This window comes from Danio aesculapii, chromosome 2 (genome assembly GCF_903798145.1).
Source record: "Danio aesculapii chromosome 2, fDanAes4.1, whole genome shotgun sequence".
In the NCBI taxonomy this organism is placed as follows: domain Eukaryota; kingdom Metazoa; phylum Chordata; class Actinopteri; order Cypriniformes; family Danionidae; genus Danio; species Danio aesculapii.
In genome coordinates, this window is record NC_079436.1 from 50,296,707 (window position 1) to 50,309,312 (window position 12,606).

The 12,606-nt window shown below is 34.1% G+C and overlaps 1 protein-coding gene across 1 annotated transcript in view; it reads right to left on the reverse strand.

The window, feature by feature from the left end:
- cul1a (cullin 1a) overlaps nucleotides 1-12,606 on the reverse strand; it is a 45,123-nt gene that overhangs the window by 11,604 nt on the left and 20,913 nt on the right. Inside the window, exons 8-16 of the mRNA XM_056481753.1 lie at nucleotides 9,744-9,906; nucleotides 7,724-7,854; nucleotides 7,526-7,633; nucleotides 5,426-5,532; nucleotides 5,290-5,338; nucleotides 5,070-5,201; nucleotides 4,005-4,122; nucleotides 1,738-1,814; nucleotides 909-1,040 (exon numbers count right to left, since the gene is read on the reverse strand). Of these exons, the coding sequence (XP_056337728.1) occupies nucleotides 909-1,040; nucleotides 1,738-1,814; nucleotides 4,005-4,122; nucleotides 5,070-5,201; nucleotides 5,290-5,338; nucleotides 5,426-5,532; nucleotides 7,526-7,633; nucleotides 7,724-7,854; nucleotides 9,744-9,906 (1,017 nt within the window). The remainder of the gene's footprint in view (nucleotides 1-908; nucleotides 1,041-1,737; nucleotides 1,815-4,004; nucleotides 4,123-5,069; nucleotides 5,202-5,289; nucleotides 5,339-5,425; nucleotides 5,533-7,525; nucleotides 7,634-7,723; nucleotides 7,855-9,743; nucleotides 9,907-12,606) is intronic.

Below are 12,606 nucleotides of genomic sequence, written 5' to 3' on the forward strand. Positions count from 1 at the left end.
AACCACGAATACATGAAATAAACTTGCTTGGTATTTATAACTATGAGCTGTATTTCAGCTTCATCCGAGTTTGTCTCTGTCACTGACTGCTGTTTATCTGACGTAACGCATAAGAAGCAGACACGCACGTGGAAGCGGGGAAAAGCAGCTCACTTGCATTTAAGTCCACAGGCTACAAAAACAGCTACAATGTATTCAGACACCAAAATGGGCAGATTCTGGAGGCTATAATAAATGATCTGGTGGGTATTTTGAGCTTAAACTTTACAGACACATCCTGGAGACACCAAAGGCTTATCTTACATCTTGCAAAAGAGGAAAATAGGCGCCCTTTAAAGTAGCAAATTAGAATATTTGAATTTTCATTGCAGGAATAAAATATCAATTAAAATATATATTCACACGAATCTGAGAAACTTAAGTATGATGTGACGTGAATAAAACCACTGATACATTTAGGCAGAAGTGACAAACTACAAGCTTTACATGTTGATATCTTCTAAACGCAAATTGTGTCACTGTTTTAGAGCACACTAGCTAACAGATATCTTAAAAACTAACAATACTGATAATAACATCAAAAAAAAAAAACTTTATTTTATTTTCATGGGACCTTTAAAGGGTAATTTGAATGCTTAACTATGCTAATTAGGTTAACTAGACAAGTTAATGGACATATTAACTATAAGCAAGCTAGTAATATTGACCTTAGCAGTTTTAAAATTTAAAATATTAGCCTAACTAAAACAAATAAGACATTCTCCATAAGCAAAATACAATAGGAAATACTATGGAAAATCTCAATGATCTGTTAAACAACAATTGGGAAATCAAAGAAAAAATAAATAAATAAATCAGAGGTGGGCTAATAACTTCATCTTCAACTGTAGATTATCATTATTCTGTACCTGTAAGGTGTAGCGGTTTTTGAAGCAGTTGGTGACCAGCTCTCCTTTGGACAGGTGGTAAAGCCAGGTGAGCTTGCGGCCGCTGTGTCTGCTGGCATAGAAGGCTGTGAACCTTTGGTAGCTCCTCTCCAACTGGATCAAAAGAAACATATAACAAAGGTTTAGAAACAAAACTGGAAACATTAAGAACAAGAGACTTACAGGGTTCCCACTCGAAGCCAAATTGATGAATTCCCTAACTTTCTGTGACTAAAAAGATGAATTTCTATGACCTATAATGAACAGAAAAACAGGCTGATGTTATATTGAGCAGACCCTCCAGAATTAAGTGATTTGCTGGAGATTTTCTTCTAACATTTTGGTATGTAACCTGCTTTAGATTATTATTATTATTGCAATGTACAAAAAACAAATAAATATTACCTATAATTTTGAGAAAAGGCACTGCAAAATCAGACATTTTCCCAACTAAATTTAGGAGGGTCTGTTTGAGCACTGAGCAGACAAAAACCAGCCAACGACAGTATTTTATCAGGTATAATAATGCTAAAAACTGCGTTTGATTGACAGTTGACAAGTAAAATAAGACTAAAATGGCAGTGAAAAACATAACCAAAAAAAAAACGGTACAGAAATACACTGACACAAAAAAAGCTAATTTTAAGCTGACAAATTAAAATCCCTGATATTGCATGACTTTAACATAAAATATAATAAATTCTCTGACTTTCAATGTCTGGATTAGACCTTTTAAAATCCCATGATATTGCAGAAAATTCATGACACATGGGAACAATGGATTTACATCCAAGCCCATTTGCAGAATTACCTCAGATGGCAGAGCAAAAGTGCAGGACTGCTGGAAGGGCCATGAACCCGAGCTCAACACCTGAATGCTGAAGTCCACTAGAAAACAACACAACATTCAGCAATGATTCAATCATGATTGATAGAGCATGAGAGAATTAAGAAAGCCCGTTTCCACCCAGGTAAGAAAAAAATTATAAATTGCTCATAACTTAAAAGTCGCAATTATGACATTGCAAATTCGAAATTACGAAAACTCTGTCTGTCTGCCTGCCTATCTATTATATAAAAAAAAAAATTTTCATTTCAATGACTCTTATAAAGACTTCATGTTCCACTAGATTAATCGTTTTTAAAGAACTGATGAAGTGACACACATGTAGATAGTTTGTCGCCACCTATTAGCATAACAATATAATTTCTACCTTAAAGTCATCATCTTGACTTAGTAATAAGATTTACTAGGTCATAATTTAGACTTTTTATCTTGTAATTTAAAATTAAGGATTTTTTTTTACCTAGGCTCATTTTTATTTAGACTCAATGCCACCAGCAATTTATAGCTATTTCATGGCAAGATCATTATAAATAAGAACATATGGCATTATAATGATCACAACTTCATACATCAATAAAAGACAACACAAAAAAATGTAGGGCTGTGCGAAATGACAAAATCTTGGCAAATATTTGACAGTCGTATATATCCTGATAACAATATATATTGCAATACAGCACTATTTTTGTGAATTTAATCAGTTAGTTCATACACACACACAGTTGAAACCAGAAGTTTACATACACTCTAAAAAAAAAAAAGGAACATAACCATTTGTTTTAAATGTCTGATGGTAAATCATACTAAACGTTTACTATTTTAGGCTCATTAGGATTACCTAAATGATTTACATTTGCTAAATACCAGAATAATGAGAGAATTGTTTTAATAATTTCTAGACAGTCATAAGTTTACATACATTTCCTTGGTATTTTTTTTTCGCTTTGCTTTTAAACTGTATAACTTTGTTCAAATGTTTTGAGCATCTGTGAATGAAGTCTGCTTTAGTGAACAGAACCTGCATAGGCTGTGAATAACAGGTGATAATGTTGTAAATAACATTCAGTTTGTGAAACAGAGTAATTGTTTGAGAGTCGCGCGGGAAGGATGAACCGCACTTAGCAGTGAAAATGAAACCGAAATCGGGCACAACATTTAAATAATCATATGGCATTATAGAGTTACAATTAGACTACGACAAGCATTTGATATGCTTTTTTCTTTCTTAGCGAACACAAAGTTGTGCATGAGAATAAACAATAGACCTTCCTATAACATTAATGTAGTTTTTTTACCATGTTTGAGAAATAACAATAACAATAGCCTACTCATATTAACCTTTATTTTACATCTACAGAATCGTGAGAAAATAGTGATCATTATTTTAAAGCAAAAAAATAAAATAATAAAAAAAAAAAAAAAAAAAAAAATCTCGATTCTCATTTTAGCCAGAATTGCGCAGCTCTAATACATCTATATCTATATTCAGTTGAAGTCAGTTTTTTTTTTTTTTATATATATTTCCCATATGATGTTTAACAGAGCAAAGAAATGTCTGATAATATTTTTTCTTCTGGAGAAAGTCTTATTTGTTTTATTTTGACTAGTATAAAAGCATGTTTTAATTTTTTTAAAAACATTTTAAGGTCAATATTATTAGACCCTTCAAGCTATATTTTTTTGATAGTCTACAGAACAAACCATCATTGTACAATAACTTGCCTAATTACTCTAACCTGCCTAGTTACCCTAATTAACCTAGTTAAGCCTTCAAAATGTCACTTTAAGCTGTATAGAAGTGTCTTGAAACATATCTAGTAAAATATTATTTACTGTCATCATGGCAAAGATAAAATAAATCAGTTATTAGAAATGAGTTATTAAAACTATTATGTTTAGAAATGTGTTGAAAAAAAATCTCTCCGTTAAACAGAAATTGGATAAAAATTGGAGCTAATTATTCAGGGGGGCTAATAATTCTGACTTCAACTGTATACATACATTACATACATACACACACTATATATATATATATATATATATATATATATATATATATATATATATATATATATATATATACCACATGTAAAGACCTATTTCTTTTTTTTTACATTTTAAAGTATATACACTCAGAAATCTATTTTATTTAGCAAGGATAAATATATATCATCAAATTGCACAGCCCTACCTCAAGTTAAAATATGATAATGAGAACAGCTCATGCTTACGGTCTAGAGGTTCAGAGTTTGTGAGGTGCTTCTTGAACTGTTCATTGAGGTCTTTGCTGACTCCGATGTCCTGGAACATGCGCTGGAGTTTCGATGTGTATTCAAAGCCACACGCTTGCTAAAAAATGACAAACCATACAGTGTTAGAAACTAATGATGACAATCTATAATGTTTTGTTTACTGAATGCATAATTTAAATCCAATAGAGGTCACATGCGACTTAAATTGTTTGACAAAGCGCGAGTGAGATGTAGTGTGACAAAACAATTTAAAGTCACATGTGTACAGAGTATTCTCTTCAGCTGACGCCGATTCTACATGCTGAATTAGGCCAACAAGCAACTTTAACCAAAGAAAGGCAACGTGTGGAAAACACCAAACCAACTAGCCATACTGACAGACCCAAGAAGCCCAACGGCCAACTATGAGCTATGTGTGTTCCGGTCTTTATATTTTAACCAGAATTAGAGTTTCTATCCTTTTGTTTAATAATTGGAATCTCTGTATGACAGTAGTCATCTTAAAAATATATATATATATTAAGAATTATGCAGAATAAACAAGCTCTGAATGTAAAAAAGCCAATTACAAAAAGAGAAATTATGAAAAAAAACAAGCATTTTCCACGTCTGCACAGGCCCACCCATCCACCCGTCCTTCTATCATGAAAACAGAATGAACCCTTAAGTGAACATTACTAAATGCACCAATAAATAGTTAAATCGACAATAAAATACACTGAAAAAGCTTGAATTGATTGCATTTTCCCAACTAAGAGACACTATACAATCATTTGTAGAAAAAGATCCAAAGAAAATCGGCACACTGCCACTTTAGCTCTCCAAAAATCTTTAATGTCAAATGTCAATGTTTTTGAGAGCTAAAGTGGCAGTCTGCCGATTTTCTTTGAATCTTTTTCTACAAATGTTTGTTTTTGATTGAGCACCTGCCTTTGAGATTTTCTAGATGTGCCCACACTTCTGTTTTTTACACTATACAATCAAACAACAAAAATAACATACAACTGAGCGCAGATTGTAGGCAAATGCCTCAAACTGGTGCACCTTTAGTTTGGAGATCATGCTGGCCTCAGCGTCATCACTCGCACTGTTCTGATGTACCAGACGTTTGGCCAACATCTTTGCATAAAACTTTTGAAACACGTCCTTATCCTCGATGTATTTGAACACCACCATCTACAAATGAGAAAGAGGATCAATACAGATACAAAAAAAAAAAAAAAAAGAAGCAGGTAATGTCAATCTCAAATAACCTGAAACGCACCACTTGATTCAGAGTGTCTTCAAGTTCTGCCTCCTCTGGGTTTTTGGAGCTGAAATATGAGAGGTTTGATTCTATTTAGCATTAATCATTTATTTACGGTGTGTGTCAGGAGAGTAAGATAGAAACACACACACACCTCTTCTTGAGCAGAGAGTCGCAGTATCTGGCCAGCAGTTCAGGAGATTTGCTGGAGGACTGAACCATCTTGGTAACAGCATTATTATTAATGAAACGTCCACAAGCCTGAAGACAGAAAACACAGACTCTCAATATACAGAAGAAAACAACAAAATACAATCCTGAAGGATTTATTTTATACAGCTAATGAAAAATGGACGAGCTCACTTGAAAATGTCAAATTTAAACAAATTGAAATATGTTGACATTAGGAGCATTTTATGGAGGAACAAACCTGCAAAAATTACAAATAAATAAATGCATTAATAGCAGGGTTTCTACAGATATCATAATGTCAAATTTAAGACTTTTTTAAAGACCTTTTTAAGACCATTAAGTATTAAATTTAAGACCTATATCACAATATCAAAAACGCACATACACATAAAGAGAAAATGCTAAATCACAAAACTAGTGGTAAAATAAATGTATTCAAATTGAACAGTACTAAGGACAGGTTAGATGCACCATTGAACTACAGATTAAACAAACAAACAAACATCTTAAGTCTGATTTATACTTTCGTCTAGCGCCGCACTTCACGAAATGGACAAGGCTTTTATACTTGACGCGTTCACCGTTGTGATATTCTTTAAAATGACCAGGGGGGTGGGGTTCAAATGAAACCCACTGTAAAGTCAGGTGGATAAACAGAGTAGAAAGTTTACGGAACTAGGTCATATCATTAATATCAGTGGAGATTTTTAAACGAATAATATTTTATTATTTTTATATTATTTTCAAGTCAAACTCAAAAAATAAAAAATAATAAAAATCACGCGCTCCGCTGGCCAAAATCATGTCGCGCACCCAAAGCGAACCTCTGCAAACAGCGATGACCTCACATTTGACGCGAGCACGAAGTTTAATAACAGAAAGCTGATTGGCTATTGCATGTTGGTCTCATTTGTAGTAATACCGCAAATTACAATTGGACTAGTGAAATAAAGAACTACAACACCACGTACAACAACAAAAAGAATTTAAATGAGCATTAGTTTTAGCACAACATGGACATCGGAAAAATAGGACCTGTGCAGAAATATTTAAGACCTAGAACAGCGAATTTAAGAATTTTTAAGGCCTAAAATTTTGATTTTTAAATTATAGACTTTAAGACCCTGCGGAAACCCTGTGATAGATAGATCGATAGATAGATAGTTGGACGGATGGATGAATTCTAAAAAGATAGATAGATGCATGGATGAATGATAGATAGATAGATAGATAGATAGATAGATAGATAGACAGACAGACAGACAGACAGACAGACATATAGATAGATCTTATCTTTGATAAGTTTGATAATCCTCTCCTTTGTTTCAACTGACATCTCTATTGTGTTGGAGCCATGAGTTATGTCAATCAGCTTGGTTCAACATCTCACTAAGGTGTGCAAATGCTCTTTTTTTACTGCAGACTAATTAGCGGTTGTAGTCAGATAAAGTTGTTTTAAAACTACAAAGTACATGGTGATTCCAAATAATTTCCATATGATAATTCCAAATGATTTCCACATTTTTTTCCTGTTTGATCTGTAAAAGCAGTTGTAAATGACTACAGTTTAAGTGTTTCATACAGCCAGAAGGTTGAATTGTTGAATGAAAATAGTTGTGACGTGTGTGTTTGTTTGTTTTTCTACACAATTAAACATTTGAATGAGCATCTTCCAAGAGTGGTGATTCCATACTTTTTGCCAGGGGTTGTATATCTGTCTATATCCATCTATCTATATCTCTATCCATCCACCTACCCACCCAAAACCCATCCATCCATCTATATCCATTTACATATCTCTATCTAGCTCTGTGTGTGTGATGCTTCAAGCAACACATGTATTAATTTTTAGATTTAATTGGAATATCGTTAAATTAAAAGATACCACAATTTGCTTATTGTTCAGTGCCTCCGGGCTTTTCCAAGGACTGACAATTTGAGATGGCTTTGCTCAAAATGTATACAATATTTGCCTCAGTTAATACACAAAAATTTTGATTTCAAAAACTACTGAACTCATGATGTACTGTTTTGACTAAATGAAACAGAAAGACGGCCATACCTTGTCAAGAGCAGCAACAAATCCAGCATCATTGTTGAAGGCAGACATCACCAGGGCATTGTACTTCTTATGAACATCCAAAATGGTCTGGACATACATTTTGGGGTCCTAAAAGCACATCAGCAATTTCAAAGCAGCTCAATCATGAAAGATCAAACCTAAAGCATGATGAGCATCACAAACAAAACCAAGACTCACATTGAGAGCAGATTCCCCACATTTCTCGATGGCGGCCAAGCCTTGATTATAAATGTGCGTTTCAAGAAGCTTCTTGAGTTCTCCCAATCCATCTGTGATCCGCGACACAAGATTGTACATCCGCCCGAGATCTACAGACAGAGATCAAACACATTATAGAAGACAATTTCAATCTCATGGTACCTGCATGGTTTCTTAAAGTCTGTACTTCAGTCTGAATCTGGACAGGGAGAAAACACAAACCATTTGACATTTCAAGAGCACTAATTGTGTTTAAGGGATTAAAAGTGTGGATTTAAAAACTGTTTATTTAAAAGTGTCAAAAACATGTGATAATCTTATAATCTTGTTAATTTTATAATGTATTTTTGGCGACGGACTGAAATTAAAGCGACAGTTTAAACAGAGACGTTTGCCGTAATCAGGCGACATTCTTCAACACATTGAGTTGGGTGAGGGGTGTTATTTTCCAGAAAAGAAAAGTTAATGATGAAAATGAACGTTTTCAAAGATGATTGGACAACGTTAGGGTTAGGGATAATCGATAGATCTTCACGCTTATCTTGTGTTCGGGGTCAGGGTGAACCCGAGAGACATATTCTTACTCAAAAAACATGGCTCACTTCATCTCAGTGGATTTTAAGAGTATTTCAACATTATCTACCTAAACACACACAAACTGGGATTGATTCGGTTGCTCTGTAAAACAATTGTCATTGGGGTCAGTAAGTTTCCTTATAGAGTTACTATCATGACGTTGTGTATTGGGGATGCATAAAACCCTGCTTTGTAGCGATGTGTGGATCTCAGTTATATCCGCATGAGTAATGTGCGGATCAGGTAATGAAAAAGTATATTGTTGGTGGAATTGTGGATGGGTCGCGTTATTAATTATGCAAAAATTAACTAATTAATCTAAAATATTCTTACGGACTGGCACAAACATGCTGAATTATATGCAGCCAGGCTTTCAGGGACAGATTCAAAATTATGCTTAAAATAAAGAATTTGAATAAGCTAATTATTGTGATGATGAGGTGTGGATATCTACAGAGTTTTTGTTTGAGTTTAAAAGATGATTTCATTGACAATTGAGCTGATCTCAACCACTGTGTGAAAAAAACAGTCCAAATTTGGATAGAGCTGAAGCAATAGCCATGAACAAGTGAAGCTGCTTTAACCTTTCATCTGTTTCCTCTCATGGATGCACACATGTACTAGTTGTGTGTACATCTAAGATGGTGCTATTGTATATTAGTAATCCTATTTAATAATTAAATGATGATGTTAAACAATCAATCATTGCTTATTTTATGTTTTTTCTAGCCTTTTATTTAAAACCATTTTTCTTGGGTGAGGATGCTTATGTCAAGTGACAATTTGTCACTTAAGTAGACATCTCATTATTAAAGTTAACAATTAATCGATTGAACGATTGTTGATTTAAATGATGATCGATCCTGGGAATTTGCAAAAATTGATATCCCTACCTCCAATCTTCCCCCAAGATGCATTAAGTTTAAAGTTTAATTATGTTACTTCTACAATTATTCTGCATAAATCTTTATTTATTTATTTATTTTACTAAATTCTTAGCAGAAATAGCAAGAAACGTTAGTAGATTCTGTCTGGCCCTAGTAATGAGATTTGTGAAGAATGGAAATGTAAAACGCCACTACAAAACAAACATTTAGTCAGATGATGGAGACAAACGGTGACCATTCATCACATTTGACTGCTCTGTATTTTGCATTTTTTTTCATGAAATAAGTGTGGCATTTTTATTGTCATTAATTCATTGTCAAAATATAAAGTGTCACTTGTCATTTTGCCACTTTTTGTTATTATTTATTTTAATTTGTATTTCCATTTTTAATGGTTGATTTATGTGTGTGCATTTTTATATTCCAGACCAATTACATTAATGAAAATTCAGATTTGGACCTTTAAATTGAGACTTTGAGAGCCCCTGGTCTAATGTGTTGATAAATTAACATTCAGCTTTCTCTGTGCTTCATACCTTCATTTTTGTCTGCATCCAGAAGGTTCTGGAACTCTGTGTGGAAGATCTCCAGGTGTTTCTCGATGAGGACCTGCTCACACTTTCTGGCCAGCTCATCCTGTGTGCTTTCATGGAGGTAAACCTGCACCCTTCTCTGCTCCTCCAGAAGACGAGCCTCAGCCTGCAAAAAACAGACAAAAACACTTCAGCTCCACACTCGTGCGGACAGATCTCTAGAAAGCCATATGTATTGCAGTTTGATATAAGGCGGGGAGGTATATTGAGTTTTATGATACATCATTATACTTTTAGAACATTTTTCAATACTGTTTATATTGATTTTTAATCGTTTGCAAGGAAAGTGCAAAACAATGGGTCCTTAGCATGAGTTGTGCCATACATTAAAAGCACGGTTTGTAATTTTCACCACTAGAGTGTGTATTTACAACAAACAAATGTGTAGTTAGATGACTGTATAACTGAGTGTGGAATCATGGGAGTTGTGGTCTTTATTACATCCCACAGAACTCATGCAGAAATGTTGATGATAAGCTAAAGCATTCAACACCTATTATCATGGTAGTATAAAGCAGAGTAAGGCTGAAAGAAGCAAAAACAAGAGCCCTGAAGAAATTGCTGATAAAAAGACATTTACGACGCGACAAGAAAGCAGTGAAGCTTTTATTTTTGCCGTAGTCCACCGCTTCTGGTTTTTCTGCTCGTGATCACATGAGGAAGCAGCAGCAATGTTTAATCAGACTAAATACATTTCAGGTTTACCCGTTTTCTATAAAACCGAATGAGGAATCGATGTTGTGAAGTCATTAGCATGTACAATACTTAAAATAGCTAATTTCTTTGGACTTGATCGTTCTTTGAAACATTTGGAATAATGTATGTACACAAGTGAGCAAAATGTATAACACTGGTGTTCGAGTGTTGTTTTTTTTGTGGCTATTTTAATGAATAAAAGAAATAATAATCTTCTGATGACATAACCAGTATGGATTGAAGCAGTGAGATGCTCTGCTAGATAGATATGCTACCGACAGATCGGCTAATGTAAATGTTAGAAAGTCTATACAGTGATCCCTCATTACGTTCTAAAAATAGCCTGCGATAGGTGAAATCCGTGAACTAGACAGCTTTGTTTGTTTTTTACAATTATTATAGATGTTTTATGGCTGTAAAAACCCTCACTACTCACTTTATAAACTTTTCTCAGACAGGCATTAACGTTTTTACACTTTTCTCTCTTGTTCAAACACTCTAAAAATTCAGATAAATCCAGTATTATAGAATGAAACCAGTCAAAACCTGTTGTCAGGCGCAAACATTCTTCACGGTCAGCAAAAGGTTCATAAAGCTGTCACTGATCTACAAAGCGAAAGCAGACTCCATTCTTAAAGGGTCACAGCGGATACACCGCGCACATGACAGTTGGAAGTAAACACGGACGCGCACATTCACATGTTATTAAAAATGAAATGACTCAGATGGAGCTCTGTGGCATGGCAGAAATATGAACAGTGTGCCGAGTCGTAGCTGGGCACTGCAGACAGCCGGCGACTTGTGACGCCGATGTGCGTACCCTAAAACCTATGTTTGCCTTTCGCTGTGTGGTGCGGTGCTTCTGGTGGGTCACCCCTTTACGATGGTCGTGCTGCGGAGAGTTACAACTCTTTTTGCATCTTTGTTGAATCTCACACTGCTAGCGACCGAAGATTTATGTTAATATGGCAAGCTGAAGACATTCTGTACTGTACGAGACACGAAGATTGATTGACATCGATGTACAGCCAATTTGGACACAGAACACAATGGGCTGCAAAAAAAAAAAAATCCATGAAAGGTGAACCGCGTTATGTCGAGGGACCACTGTATTTTCTATTTTGCTGTTGTGGTGCATGAGCAATCTGAAAACAATTTTTCACTAAAATTCATAAATGTGCATGTGTGACAGACAGCTGGAGCACAATAACACGAGCATTGCAACGATATGCATTTTGATCAAAAGTGTGTTGGACAATAAATGTGCAAAATTACAACTAAACCTATTAGTAAGTGTATTTCTATGAGCGCACAAATTGTAAAGTGACTATTATAATTGAGCAATTAAAACATTTTATAATGAAAATCTAACTAAATGTATCATTGCATAATACCGACAGTAATTTGACCTACAGTGCTCAGCATAAATGAGTACACCACATTTTAAAAATTAATATTATTATCGATATCTCAGTGAATATTTTGAACAAACCAGATTGATTAAACGAGTATACTTATTCCAATAATATTTTAGTCACAGAACATCTTTAGAAATAAAAAAGATAATACATTTAAATTCATGCAAAATATTGCAAAGTAAATAATTACAAACTACAACATTTCTGATATTTTATGCTTCTCGTGATTTTTGCTCTTTTCAAAATGTTTATTTAATATTTTCCCCTAACATATACATTTAGGCTATACATGTTTGGACTGTTAAGTTATTTAGTTAGATTAGTGCCAGATTTGGCCTCAGGAAAAACTAATCAAATTTACAAACCATTTCAACGTGGTCATGTCATTGGCCCAAGAACATTTTCTGCTTGTTATCAAACTATTTCATAACTGTAACAGGAGGAAATTTAATCATAACTTCATGTTAAAACAGCTGTCATAACATTATTTAACAATATGTGGCTCTTCTTAAATTCTCGGGAGCTATAGAAATTAAAAATATAATACAGAAAATACATTAGGACCATTGTTTTTGTTTACATCCCTTAAAATAGTTTATATCCATATAAAATTGCAAAGCATCCCATAGAAAATACTAATTTATATGAGAGATTTGTGAGGGGTGTACTAAGCACTATAATTTATAATATAA